The 15,097-nt window shown below is 44.7% G+C and overlaps 1 protein-coding gene across 1 annotated transcript in view; it reads left to right on the top strand.

The window, feature by feature from the left end:
* Window positions 1-3,701: 3,701 nt before the first annotated feature.
* The window catches only part of MFN1 (mitofusin 1), a 33,091-nt gene continuing 21,695 nt past the window's right edge, over window positions 3,702-15,097 (top strand). Inside the window, exons 1-6 of the mRNA XM_083613240.1 lie at window positions 3,702-3,887; window positions 7,290-7,411; window positions 9,279-9,414; window positions 10,476-10,638; window positions 12,563-12,687; window positions 14,278-14,386. Of these exons, the coding sequence (XP_083469366.1) occupies window positions 3,757-3,887; window positions 7,290-7,411; window positions 9,279-9,414; window positions 10,476-10,638; window positions 12,563-12,687; window positions 14,278-14,386 (786 nt within the window). The 5' untranslated portion in view covers window positions 3,702-3,756. The remainder of the gene's footprint in view (window positions 3,888-7,289; window positions 7,412-9,278; window positions 9,415-10,475; window positions 10,639-12,562; window positions 12,688-14,277; window positions 14,387-15,097) is intronic.

Here is a 15,097-nt window from a genome sequence, read left to right as displayed (position 1 = left end):
CAAATGAAACCAGCAAATAATGCAAGTGTAAAAGTAGATAGCAACAAAATAACAATTTAATTGTGTTAATGATTTGATTGTCCCTGAATCTTCCCACCACACTTGCCATCCTCTCCTGCCATACCCTTTGAGAAACCCTGATGTAAGGGGTCTTCCACACTGATCTTGGGGAAGTGAAATTATGCATGCCTCAAAAAAAGGTGCTGTGTATATGAAAAGTAGATATATATGCACATGGGGGGGTTAAGTTAAGAGGGTTGAAAAAAAAATTAAATTCTCAATAGAATTGCTTTCTGGAAGCAGAGAAAGTGTTTCCTGCTGCTTGAGGAAGCGCTCTGGGACCATTAAAGTGCAATGTAGCTCTTTGAATTCTGGACCTACCGTGATAAGACTGATGAAAGCACCATGTATCCACTGTTCGAAGCTCCCATTGTTCTAGGCACGTTTTGTGACAGGGAATTTCATTGGCGCAAGCAGTTTCTGTTCTCTGGGCGCAGTACTGCACCTAGTATTTCGGATTAAAACTGCAGAGTGGAAGGAAAGGACCTTTTTCTGCCTCCCCACTTCCAGGTACTCTCTGAAGACTGGAGAAGAGACCCTCTTGAGAATATTAGGGCGTGGGCAGGAGAAGGACTATACCATGTGAAAAACGAACATATTTTAGCTGCAGTTCATTCATTTCCAGCTTTGTATTCTTCCATGACATTCCATTGTTGCGTCCATAACCTAGGTTTAAGGTCCATTTAGCTTCTAGCTTTCATATTTCAGTTTCTAACAGCATGTATCACCATGGGAGTTGCTGTTAATTTCTATCTTCTTAAATTATTCAGGTTTATTATGTGACCTATAAATGTTTTATATACCCAAGCTATAAGCTATAAAATTATATCCAGTACGCTATTGTACCAACAGCTCTGGTAGTCTAGCAAGCTTCCAAGTGGCACAGTTTGCCACTGGGCAGAAACTATTCTGCTCTGCTCTGCTCAGCTGCTTGCTATTCTAGCAGTGCAAAGCTATGCATGCCTATGCAGAAGGAAATTCCATTGAGCACAATGGGACTTACTTGGAAGTCAGTGTTTATAGTAGTGTTTAGGTTATAATGCCTTTCAGCCCTCTTCCTTTCCTGACCTGGGAGCAGCCATTCCATCAGACTGCTTCAGTGGGGAAGATGGAAAACAGCTCGCTCGCATTAGCTGAAAGATAAGCTTGGTCAGGCACTTTGTGCCCCAGGAATTGAGCCAGCTGGTCATTATAAGAGCAACTTAGTGCCTGGGTTTGATTCTTCCCTTTGTATCCTTTTTCCTTCACGTGCCATGTTTTTCTTATAACCCTGCAGGCAGGGACTGTCTTCTTTTGATCGTATGTGAACCACTCAGGGAGCTGAAGAGCAGGGTACAAATGCTCCAAATAGTTCACATTTCACATTTATCGGGTCTTTGCTGCAACATCTTTTTAAAGGCTAAGCAATGGAGAGGTCCTTGAAGAACGCAGATTGCTAGGCTGCAGCCCTATACACCATTAACCTGGGAGTAAGTCCCATCAAACTCCGAAGGACTTAACTTCTGGCATTGCACTGTTAAGCACCTAATCTAGTGTAGAGTAGTGGCTAACTGTGCCATCTTTGTCTCCTCAGAAGGAAGTCCTGTTGAGTTTAAGCGACTTGCTCTCAGGTTAAGTGTGCATAGAGGACTGCAGCCTTAGGGCAGCTGTCGCCAGTGTGGTGCCCTCCAAATTTTTTGGACTATAAGTCCCACCAGCATGTGGCATAATAAATTTACTAAGTCATTAAGGCTCCCGAAGACTCTTGTTGTTTTACTGCTGAGCAAACAGGCACAAGTCTATTCACAGGCACAAGTTTATACCCTTTTAATCTCAGGGTAATGGGTTCGAGCCCCACATTGAGCAAAAGATCCCTGCATTGCAGGGGGTTGGACCAGATGACCCTCGTGGTCCCTTCCAACTCTACAATTCTATGATTGCATGAGTGTGTTTTGGAGGGGAATCTCTGTTCAGTCGTTTAGTCGTGTCCGACTCTTCATGACCCCCTGGACCAGAGCACGCCAGGCACTCCTGTCTTCCACTGCCTCCCGCAGTTTGGTCAAACTCATGCTGGTAGCTTCGAGAACACTGTCCAACCATCTCGTCCTCTGTCGTCTCCTTCTCCTTGTGCCCTCCATCTTTCCCAACATCAGGGTCTTTTCCAGGGAGTCTTCTCTTCTCATGAGGTGGCCAAAGTATTGGAGTCTCAGCTTCAGGATCTGTCCTTCCAGTGAGCACTCAGGGCTGATTTCCTTCAGAATGGATAGGTTTGATCTTCTTGCAGTCCGTGGGACTCTCAAGAGCAGGGGTAGGTAACCTAAGGCCAGGGGGCCAGATGTGGCCCAATCGCTTTCTCAGTCCAGCCTGCAGACAGTCCGGGAATCGGCGTGTTTCTACATGAGTAGAATGTGTCCTTTTATTTAAAATGAATCTCTGGGTTATTTGTGGGGCGTAGGGATTCGTTCATTTCCCCCCCTCAAAATATAGTCCGGCCCACCACATGGTCTGAGGATCTTTCCGGCCCATGGCTGGAAAAGGTTGCTGACCCTTGCTCAAGAGTCTTCTCCAGCACCATAATTCAAAAGCATCAATTCTTCGACGATCAGCCTTCTTTATGGTCCAGCTCTCACTTGCATACATCACTACAGTGGTACCTCGGGTTAAGAACTTAATTTGTTCCGGAGGTCCGTTCTTAACCTGAAACTATTCTTAACCTGAGGTACCACTTTAGCTAACGGGGCCTCCTGCTGCCGCCGTCACACAATTTCTGTTCTCATCCTGAAGCAAAGTTCTTAACTGGAGGTACTATTTCTGTGTTAGCGGAGTACAGTGGTACCCAAGGTACCACTGTACTGGGAAAACCATAGCTTTAACGGGGAATCTCTGTTGTTGTTGTTTAGTCATTTAGTCGTGTCTGACTCTTCGTGACCCCATGGACCAGAGCACGCTAGGCACTCCTGTCTTCCACTGCCTCCCGCAGTTTGGTCAAACTCATGCTGGTAGCTTCGAGAACACTATCCAACCATCTCGTCCTCTGTCGTCCCCTTCTCCTTGTGCCCTCAATCTTTCCCAACATCAGGGTCTTTTCCAGGAAGTCTTCTCATGAGGTGGCCAAAGTATTGGAATCTCAGCTTCAGGATCTGTCCTTCCAGTGAGCACTCAGGGCTGATTTCCTTCAGAATGGATAGGTTTGATCTTCTTGCAGTCCATGGGACTCTCAAGAGTCTCCAGCACCATAATTCAAAAGCATCAATTCTTCGGCGATCAGCCTTCTTTATGGTCCAGCTCTCACTTCCATACATCACTACTGGGAAAACCATAGCTTTAACTATACGGACCTTTGTTGGCAAGGTGATGTCTCTGCTTTTTAAGATGCCTTACTAAACCAGTGTGGTACAGGGGTTAGATTGCTGGAATAGAACCTGGGAAACCAGGGTTCAAATCCCCACACTCAGCCAAGACCAAGAACCTCAACATAAACAACGAAGCCTGCCCCTGGCAGTCGACTTGCATCTCTGCTCCTTTGACCACTCCCGATCTTTCCTATCTCTATGCAACGAGCCCGGGCTGAACCGAGAGGCTTTCCAACGTCCTCAGGGAAGAGACGGCTTGGTGGTGGGAGGGGGTAAAGGCGGAGTTAAGCGTGGCGCACGCGCAGAGGGAGTCTCTGACGCCGGCTGGCCCCGTTGCCCTGACCAGCGATGGCGGAGCGCGTGGATGGTGGGAGGAAGGCGCTCGAAAGGCGGCGGAAGTGATACCTGCCTCCTCTTGGTTGGGCGAGAGCGAGGGGCGGAAGACGCCGGCGAGGCTGAGCGCGGGAGGGGGGCGAGCCTTGCTCCCGTTGCCAGGTAAATGGAGCGCGGGGGGGGGGTGACCTTTGGGCTTTTGGGGGGGGATTTTGACCTTTCATCCCCCATTTGAGTTGCGGGGCTTGTTCTGTGAGGTTTTGCTTCAGGCTGAAGGGGGCTTATGTAATGCCAAACTGAACTTGCTCCCAGGCATTGGGCTACCTCATGGCTGACCTCCTCTGACACGTTTTTCACATTTATTTATTGCATCGAGTTATTTCTTCCTTTTTTTTAAAAAAAAAGTAGCTGTTGTAAATCTTCTAGCTGTGGGACAGGCAGGTCGCTCGCCCCCAGTCAAGACACTTGCTCCTGGGGTGCCCTACAAAAAAAAAACCCCAAAACCCAACAGAATTGGGTGCAACAGACAAATTAAAAGGGGCTTGTGCTGTAGTCGACTTGGAGCAAACCCAAAGTACGTTGGACGCAGCTGCCAAGCCCCTCTCTTTCCTCTTCCTTTTTTCCTAATCTCTCCTTGGGAATCTTTTTTTAGGAAAGGTCAGTTGCGAACATTGTTGTTGTTGTTCGTTCCTGCCAGCCTGGAATCCTGGCTCGGAAGAATGCAGCTCAGACAGGATCAGTTTGGGCCCCACCAACACTTTTGAGTCTTTCAGGGAGCTGGTTTTAGCAAAAGCACCTATAAAGACTCTCAGACTGAAATCAGCGAAGAAGTTTCGACAGCAGAGTCCAGCCTGAAGCTGCCAACTTAGAATTAATAGGGAAATTTGACACTTCCAAACTTCATTTCACTTTTAAATTGTATAACCTACCACGTTTCTGTATTACTATACGCAAGGCGATTGGGGATTGGCTAGCTCCCTCTTTGAGTTATCTTTCTTTTTTTGTCAGTTCATTCCCAGGTGGGAGTGTTTCGTGTCTCCTCTGGTTGGATATTTTATAGTTTGTCTGGATTTCAAGTCACACTCTGAATAGGAATGTGGTGTATCTTGAATGTGGGGGAGAGGGTTTCTGGCCACGCTTCGGACAAATGCACACTTGCCAACTGAGGTTAGGGCTTCATAGAATCGTAGAGGTGGAAGGGACCCCAAGGCAGCTGTCCCATACATCGAATGTGCAGCCCTTCACTGCAGAACTAGGGTGGTATTCAACTAAGCTTTACTCAGAGTAGACCCAAATAAAAAAAGGTTTTCAAAAAGTGAAAAATATCCTCTAGATCTGTCACCAATATTGCATCGGAGGGTATGCTCCGTGGCCCATAAACACTTGTGTTTCCAATAAACGTATTGTTGAAGATTTCACGGAGCTCTCTGCTATTTAAGGTATATTCATTATGCAGAATAGAAAGTCTTTCATCACACTGCATTTCTGGCAAAGTGCATGCTCCATATATTGCATGGAGCTGACAGTTCCAGCAGCTCAGAGATACACACCCAGTGTTTTTCTAGGTCAGTATGGCACCGTTGGGGTGGGACTGTTATGGTTTCCTCCCTCTCTGGAGAAGCTAGTCACAGTCTGGCTACTAGTCCATTTCACTTGAGTTTGACACACTAACTTGCAGGTCACAGAGAAAAATGTGAGCCTTCACTACAAAGCACTTGAAGGCTGCAGGCACTTTATAAGACTTTCAAGAGATCATTTGTTTTATGAATATTGCCTATAAGGATCTGCACTGAAGGAAAATAGTACTGATTTTTCTAATCCGGAGAAATTAACATTTGGACAGGGGGATAAATGGAATGCATAAAATTTAATGCAACATCTGATTGGCCACTGTGAAAACAGGATTCCTGCTTTACTAATCTAATTTGCTGTTTTGTCCCCCTCATTTGATTAAATTTAACAGTCTAATTTCATAATAATACATATTATTTCTTATCTTCTTTATTTTAGCAATGGTGAATTGTATGGGAAATGTTTTTCTTCTGTCTCTAGGATTGTAACAGCTAGTCATAAAATCACTTCATCCTGAAGTATGATTGAAATATTGTATGGCAGAATTGAATTACACTTTTTGAACATGGATACAAAAGGTGCAGAAGTTCAAAAGGCTTAAATATACACATGTTAATTGTGGATATCATGATTTTTTGATGATTGGGTTTCTCTGCAACAAACAAGGAAGCCAAGCTTGAGAATGATGGTTATTTATTACATTATATTGTAAGTCACTTTGAGTTTACACATTGTGAAAAAGAGACTAATAAGTCCTGTGAATAACAATAAAATATTAATATTTAATTTATTAGTTGCCCCTTACAAAATTTTAAGCGTATAAAGTATAAAATTATAAAGTGTATAAAGTACCAAATAAGAAGAAACAATGCCTTACAATAAAATTTGTACAAAATAGACTTAATTAAACAGCAAAAATTTATAACCAACAAACAGCAAAAACATCTTAATCCATCATGTCTCTGGGGAAAGAAATAAGTTTTTCCCTGTCGCCAAAAGGATGTTAAAGATGTCACCATCCAGACCTCACTGGGGATAGCATTCCACAAGTAGGGAGCCACAACTGAAAAGGCCCTATTCCCTGTTGAGACACTTTAAACCTTCCTCAGAGGGAGTACCTGAAGGAGGGGCTAAGATGAAGATTGAAGAGTTTGAGCAGTTTCATATTGGAAGAGGTACAAAACCTCAAAAATATTGGTCCGTAAAGCCATACAAAGCTTTGTAGACCAAACTCATCACACTGAATTAGGCTCAGAAATGTGCTTGGTGTTGGAAATCCAGCCTTCTGTAAAGGTACACTTAGTAGTACGGTGGTACCTCGGGTTAAGTACTTAATGCGTTCTGGAGGTCCGTTCTTAACCTGAAACTGTTCTTATCCTGAAGCACCACTTTAGCTAATGGGACCTGCCGCGCCGCCGGAACACGATTTCTGTTCTCATCCTGAAGCAAAGTTCTTAACCTGAGGTACTATTTCTGGGTTAGCAGAGTCTGTAACCTGAAGCATCTGTAACCTGAGGTACCACTGTAGTGCTAGTAGTAGAAATAATTTGCAGATACCTACAGTAAATATCCCTACTATTGGATCCTTACCTAGTACTTTGAAATTCTTGCAGTATTTTTGAACAAGCATATGGAAATTCATTTCCCACAGTACAATACCACTGGGAAAGGCAGCAGTGGAGTATCTTTCTCAGCTGTCATATCTCCAGCTGTCAGCACCTCCATTGACTGCCAAGAGAAGGTACCTTGGATGCGCTTGTGTGGAATGCAAAGCATTGTGGGAACATCTGAAATCCCTTCTCTCTGTGGAGGGGCCTATGCCCAGGAACGTTCCATTTCCATTTGTGGGGGAGAGATGGGAGAGGGGACTAAAACTCTCCTTGCAAGTGACACCATTGATGTATTGCCTTGGTTGCTGAATGCATTTGGATTTGCTTGGATTGGGAGTTAAATTTCACTTTCTCTTAACTTCTGTACCATTTACTCTTTCAGTTGCATAATGGCAGACACTAATCCCTCCCCCCTGAAACACTTTGTGCTGGCTAAGAAGACGATTACTGCCATTTTTGAAGAGCTCCTGGATTATGTTACGGAAGGAACGCATTTTGTTGAAGGTTAGTTTTTAGTTGGAGAGGGGCAGGGAATATATATTTTTGCAGTGGCAGGAAAACACTGAGAACCATTCCTTCTCTCACACAGCATGTGTAGGTAGTATCTAAGAATGCTTCACCGTAATCTGTTGATGGCAGGTTTGGTTAGAGAGTCCGTTGTCTGTTTTGATTCTGCCTGGCTTGAAATACAATCGAGTTACTGTTAGCATGGTAAACTTGGGAGTGAAGAAGTTGGCAAAAATGATGATTAGGGGCTCAACACACATTGTAAAACTAGAAAAGGGCTTAGCGGTTTGTTCTGCCAGTTAACTATGAAATTTGGTCCCACAAGGTGCAATGATGGCTATCAACCTGGGTGGTTTTAAAAGAGGATTAGACAGGTTCGCTGAGGATAAGGCTTTCAGTGGCTACTAGACACTTTGGCTATGTTCTATCTCCACTGGAAGAGTCAGCGTGCCTCTGAATACCAGCTGCTGGAAATCACCAGTGGAGAGGGCATTGCTGCACATGGGTCTTGCTTGTGGGCTTTATATAAAGGTAAAGGTAAAGGGACCCCTGACCATTAGGTCCAGTCGTGGCCGACTCTGGGGTTGCGGCGCTCATCTCGCTTTATTGGCTGAGGGAGCCGGCGTACAGCTTCCAGGTCATGTGGCCAGCATGACTAAGCTGCCTCTGGCGAACCAGAGCAGCACACGGAAACGCCGTTTACCTTCCCGCCAGAGCGGTACCTATTTATCTACTTGCACTGGCGTGCTTTCGAACTGCTAGGTTGGCAGGAGCAGGGACCGAGCAATGGGAGCTCACCTTGTCACGGGGATTCGAACCGCCAACCTTCTGATCGGCAAGTCCTAGGCTCTGTGGTTTAACCCACAGCGCCACCCGCTTTACCTTTTTTGGTTTGGTCCCATAGGGCTCATGACTTCCCTACCTGCTTTGTCTTGCTTGATTCAGTTGGCTCAGCTGCTCTGATGGGCCTGGGCAAGCAGCAGTTTGCAGCCCTTCTGACAACTGTTAGTTAGCTACTTTGATACCACAGAAGAGCTTGGGCTGCCTTGGGGCATGCAGTTGAGTGCCAAGGATTTCTTTGGCAACCCATTCAAATTTTGAGATCCCTGAACAGCATCTGGTAAATGAAAACTTCCCTGAGTGCTACCTATGCTCAGTGCGCTTCCGAACGTTGGTGTAAACTGGCTGATTATTTGGAGCTTTCCAATGGCAAGCAGGAGGAAGACCTATGCTGCTTATTTGATTAATAGGGGAAGAGTGTTGGGTCATGTAACTTTGGTAAAGATACGAAAAGGAAACAGAAATCCTTAAATGTTTTCCTATTTGGATAAAAGAAATCTAGAATCAAATCCAGTAATCAAGAAGGAACTTATTGACAAGCCTTGATTTTTGGCCATCTAGTTAGAAATGATTAGAGTAGAAATGCCTTCCTTCGTTCATGGGTGCCGGAAAATAATGTTTCTGGGAGTACTGAGATGAGGAAGAACGAAGAAGAAAAGTGGCCCTACCACTTCTGTACTGTGCTGGGAAGTGGGGTTAAGGAGAGAGAAAATAAGCAGTAGCAGATGTTGGATATGGAGTTGGAAGTACTTAGAATCATAGAATTGTAGAGTTACATATGACCACATGTAGGTCTGTGATTTAATGGGTCAAGACTAATCTGCTAATCTCTGAAATATTTGGACCAGGTCACCAGGTTGCTGGCAATGAGTCTAGGGAGATAAGGCAACGCAAGAGTCGGCACAAGGGATCAAGCACTGGGTCTTGATCCCTCATTGCACTAATTTGTCCCATTGGATTAAGGAAGCACTGCTGTGCATAGTAGCCAGTTGTGTCGTTGTGACATTGTCCCATTTAATGGCAGAAACCTACAAAAACCCGCAACTTGAAGATATAGCCACCAAGGATGAACTGGCAAAAATAGAGGAGTACAAGAAGAAGCTGGCAGTCATTGGTGGGGTACTCGCACGAAGACACATGAAAGTAGCTTTTTTTGGCAGGTAAGTGTTAAATGACTCTTATTTGGGATCAGTGTGTAAAATTACGGTTGCAATCTGCTAGGAGTCTTTTCTGACCAAGTCTCATAGAAATGAGTGGTGCAAGAAGCACTGAAGCGTTCCACTGTCTCATCAGTCCCTAAAGCAACCTTGCAAGGCGGTTCAGAATCATTCATACCCATATTGCAGATAGGTTGAGTAAGGCTGAGAGATTGTGAGTTTCCCAACTACTGAGCTCAGCGGAGATGACAGTTTAGCTGCAGACCTCCTGGTTCACAGTTCACCTTTATTTTAATGCTGTTTATGGGTGGTCTTTGTTTTTAGGTCTTCTCCTCTCCCCTTTCTCGTTGTTTGTGAAAGTTTCAGTGGGGAGGCAGTCAGGCTGCTAACACTATTTGTCCCCTCTCCCCCAGAGCTGCTCTTGCTTTGAATCAGAATTGAGATTCATAATCTGACTTCCCGTAAGTTGTGTCTTGAACAACCTGGGAGAACAAACGCAAAGTAAAGCAGCCTTGGGAAGTTTCCCAAAGCTGGAGAACGAGAAGGACATTTGAACAGTGGCCCCAAAGAAAGAGCCTTTGTCTAATGATTCCACCAGAGTATAGAAGAAAACACAGTGTGCTAGGAGGTATATAATTCAGCTTCCAGAGAGGCTCTGTTTTCCATTTAAGCATAAAATCATCTTTCTAGCTGCAATGTTTGCAAAACGATACTTTAAAGCCTGTAGATGATGCTTGGCTAGATCTCTGAAGAGTCAAATAAATGTCCAAAGTTTTATGGCTTCATTGCTCTGCCTTGTTCAACGCCCCTCCCTGAATGAATTATGTGGAATAACACAAAACTTATGGGGGTGGGCTATGAATCGTGCCAACGTACTCAGTTGTCTTAACCTTTGCATGTCATAATTAAGCTTTAAATTTTTTTTTAAAAAAGTGATGTTTTGATTTCTTGGGCTAGATTTTTAATTTAGCATGGAGTGTTCTCACTCGGTTTTAAACCTGGCAGTGTTAAACCTGGCAGTGTTAAACCTGGCAGTTTAACACTGCGCTTGCCCTCCTTTGCAGAACCAGCAGCGGAAAGAGTTCTGTCATCAATGCCATGCTGTGGGACAGAGTGCTCCCCAGTGGCATCGGGCACACAACCAACTGTTTCCTCAGCGTGGAAGGAACAGATGGCGATAAGGCTTACCTCATGACTGAGGGCTCGGATGAAAAGAAAAGTGTGAAGGTACGGATTCTCGTGGCTTATAAACTGGTGTCCAGAAACCTTATTAAAAGGACTACACATGTACACTTGTTTCTTACCCGTCATCCTTTATTTTTCCCTCTGCCGCTCAGAAGAATGTGTTCCAAGTTTTAAGAAGTAGTTGTCCTATGCCAGTTTTTTCAGAATTTATTCTCTACTGCACAGAACAATAAGGGCAAAAATCTTTTTTTTAAAAAAATCTAAAACAGCCAGGTTTGTGTCCTCGGACTACAACTCCCATCAGCTGCATGTGCCGGCTGCTCCTGATGGGAGTTGTAGTCCAAAACATCTAGAGGGCACCAGTTTGGCAAAGGCTGGTGCAGAAGACGCTAAAAATGAGGCATTTGGGAGGACAGGAGTTAACGCAGAGATTTGGAAAGTCCAATTTCTGATACAGAAGACAAACACAAATGACCCTACGTACTCATTAATTTCTTTTGCTTTCATTTATTTCAAGATATTTGTGTCTTGCTTTTGTGTCCTGAGTGGCAGTCAGGGGAGGGAGAGGGGTCCAGCTGGACTACTGGAGGCTGTCAGGAGCTCGTCCTACTCTCTCGTAGGACCCTGGCAGAGATGTTCTCTCCTTCCTGGTTGATCGTTTGGAAGCTTCAAAAGCTTTCTTCAGGCAAACATCACAGCGACCGATGCCAACAGACATCGGCACACTTAGGGATCCGCAGAGTCTTCCCAGCTTGCGTAACAGACCTCAACAACTCAGCATTTTGGCTAACCTACTTTATTTACATATAAACACACACGGAGCACTGCAGCATGGCTCCCTCTCTCTCTAGCATCAGACAGCAAAGAGAAAAAGAACAAAGGACAATAGTCCCACTTCACAGAACACAGTAACACAAACATCCTGTCTCCGTCACTTCCCACTCTGTGGAGTCAAAACATACACCGTCATGTGAAAGACAACAATCCCATGACTACAGTCATGGAGCAGGAATTCTAACAGAGGCTACATGGTGGACACCTCACTTGCCTGTTATCCAGTATGTGTTTCTGGATTTTGGGGGAAGGGCCTTAGGACCCGCGTGGCAAAGGTGCTTCCCTCCAGATGTTGCTGAACTACAACTGTCATCATCCCCTAGCTATTGGTCACGCTTGCTGGGGCTGATGGGAGTTGTGGTTCAGCAACATCTGAAGTGCCAATCATCTCCCACGCCTTCTTTGAAAGGAAGGTAAGAACGTGTGGAGCAAATGAGGACAATTTGATTTTTCAAAGTAAGGGGATATGGGATGGTGAATCACTGAATACACACACAGAGAGAAACATAGCTGAGGAGAGGCCAAACCTCTATTATATGCAAGAGTTCTGCACTTATATGTGAAAAGAAATAATAATAATAATAATAATAATCATCATCATCATCATCATCATCAATACTTATACCCCGCCCATCTGGCTGGGCTTCTCCAGCCACTCTGGGCGGCTTACAGCCCATTAAAAAAATGCAAAACATCAGACATTTAAAAATTCCCGATACAAGGCTGCCTTCAGATGTCTTCTAAAAGTCAGATAGTTACGGTATTTATTTCCTTGACATCTGATGGGAGGGTGGGCGCCGCTACTGAGAAGGCCCTCTGCCTGGTTCCCTGTAACCTTACTTCTCGCAATGAGGGAACACCAGAAGGCCCTCGGCACTGAACCTCAGTGTCCGGGCTGAACGATGGGGGTGGAGACGCTCCTTCAGGTATACTGGACCGAGGCCGTTTAGGGCTTTAAAGGTCAGCACCAACACTTTGAATTGTGCTCGGAAACGTACTGGGAGCCAATGTAGGGCTTTCAGGAACGGTGTAACCTTCATGTTAACAGCTTATTTTGGAATGCTGGTCCTTCAATTACCATGGCCGCTTAAGAGGCACCGGTCTCTTCCTAACCTGTTGATTTCTTTTACAGACTGTTAACCAGCTTGCGCATGCCCTTCATATGGATAAAGACTTAGAGGCTGGCTGCTTGGTCCACGTCTTTTGGCCAAAGGCTAAGTGTGCCCTCTTGAGAGACGACTTGGTGTTAGTGGACAGGTACAGCTCTTGAATTTTGTTGGGCATAGAAAGGTGCCGTGAGAAAATGCACCGTTCTTTTGGAACGCCCCAGGCTCTCCCTTGGCTGCACTTCCTTCTTTGCTAAGCCTCTGCGCACAGGTTGGCTTGGTTTCAGCTGAAACAAGAGGAAGTCCCATGACTGGAGCTTAAAAAGGGAATCTAGCACTTGGCTGAATTTTAAGTGTCCTTGCGAAACTAAGCCAAGCACGAGTGCAGAAATGTCCCCTTTCACTTTCAGGTTGTCCATTTTTTTCTTTTAAAATGCAGAGGACCTGGAAGTTGGACTTCCTGAGAGAGGTTTAACAAACAAACAAAAAACTGGGGAAAGTGATGCTTTTCAGATGGGCAGCTGTGCTGGTCTGCTGTAGTTTGCAAGTCCAGCAAATTTATTGTGTGAATTTAGAGGTCATTGCTGTTGGTTTGATCTTAATCTAGGCTTGTGTTGCTTACTTAATAGAGCATTTTCCTAGTAATTTGTATTATGGCACTTCTTTGGTATGTCACTGGAAATCATGCGAACACACAATCATAAGTATGCTGCTTACAAGGATCAATTAGGAGAATAGGTAGCTATGTATAGATGAGTACAGATGCAGAGAAGACCTGAAATTTTACAATGGAGCCAAAGGTCAAGGGGAGTGAATGAAAAGTTGTGTGTCACTGGACAGTGCAGGCAAATTTCAAGATGCCTTCAGAACAGGGATGTGCTTCCTGCTTCAATCATATATTCACAAATGATATGTTACAGTGTGGTGGAACCTGCAGCGGACCACTGTATGAGGGCTGCATCAAGACCAGGACCCCAGGGAGAGTAGTTTTACCCCTTCCCTGCCCCCTGCATGCCACAGCCCCAGTGAAAACTGACACCCTCTCTGTCCCATCCTCCAAGCTATTCGCTCTGGAAGTGATGCTTCCATTGGAAACTTCCTTTCTGGGTCTAATAGGAGCTCAGCTCAAGTGGTTGTGTTGGGATTTTATCAGAGCTGTGTAATGGGGGGGGGAGCTAATATTGCTTTGTCCCTGTTGTCTAAAGTGGGTTCATGTAGCAACGTCTTCACTAATTATCCCCTCTTCAAACATTAACTACATTAATTCACCACTACCCCGTGCAAGCATTGCTCACCTCTGTTCATTTCAACACCCCTTCGTTTCTCCCTCCATTCAACCTGCCAGTCAAACGAGGAAATCTTCTATTCGCCACAGTTTCCTGTTTCATCCAAACCAGGAAACTATGGTTTAGCACCCTCGGAACAAGGCAGTTTGGGAACAAGCCAGAATATTAAACCATGGTTTTGAATTGATTAGAATATCTTCACTTCTTCCAAATCTGTTCACCATAGGTCCTTGGTTTAGGCAGACTGAGAAGCAACAGTTAATGGAAAATTTCCTGGTTTGCTGACTTGCATTAAGGAAGGAAGAAAGCACCTGTGGGGGAGTGGCCAAAAGGCTAGTTCATATCTTGGATTATTAAGGCAAAATGTGATTGGACTTTCCCTCTTCTGTGTTCTTATTTCTGAATGGGAATAACTTCTTCAGGTTGCTGAGTAACTCTCTGACTTCATTCCACAGCCCTGGCACCGATGTCACCACAGAGCTAGACACCTGGATCGACAAATTCTGTTTGGATGCCGATGTCTTTGTTTTAGTTGCGAATTCAGAGTCAACCCTCATGAACACAGTAAGGCTTGTTTAAACCTGCTACTTCATTTGCCTCATTTGCAACACACCTTTCCTTGGGTCAGCAGACAAGGGCTTGAGATATTGTGCAGACTCTTAGTGGAATAGCAACATCTGAGTGTTTTAAATTAAGTCTGTTGCAGAGCATTTTCTTTATTGGACAAACAAGCAAGGGGAAGATGGGAAGTTGAGTTTGACTGCATCTTCATTCAAAGGTCTGCTTTGCCAAGAATCATTAGTGAAATTACATGCCTGCTTGCAGCTTCTTCTGAATTTTGGATCTTAGCCCAAAATCGATAACTGCTTGGGTTTGTGAGGCTGTATGTGTCAATTAAAAAAACAAACAAACAGCAGTCTTTGCTTTTGTATTGACGTTACAATTTAAAAGGCCAAAGGTGGCTTGGCATTCTTTTATTTGGGTAAAAAAATGTTTTAATGACTGTGCAGAGTTCATGCTGGTGAGCATGTTGCTTTCTCAAGAGACACTGGGACACAGCCAAACCCTATGGATAAACACTCCCCCCCCAAAAAAAAATCTACTTTAAGGCTCTTAGATCAGCCATCCTTCCAGTCACCCTCCTGGAGCATGAGACTGTTTCCTGTAGTAATTAAATATTATGGCAGGCAGATGACCAAACCCAGAGATACTGTTCAGGTGGCATTCCTTTGGTGAAGCTGATGTTTGCAATAGATCTTCTGTATCACAGGACAG

This window comes from Podarcis filfolensis (genome assembly GCF_964270895.1).
Source record: "Podarcis filfolensis genome assembly, chromosome: 5".
In the NCBI taxonomy this organism is placed as follows: domain Eukaryota; kingdom Metazoa; phylum Chordata; class Lepidosauria; order Squamata; family Lacertidae; genus Podarcis; species Podarcis filfolensis.
Note: the sequence above shows the minus strand (reverse complement) of the source record. Positions and strands in the feature narration are given on the sequence as shown.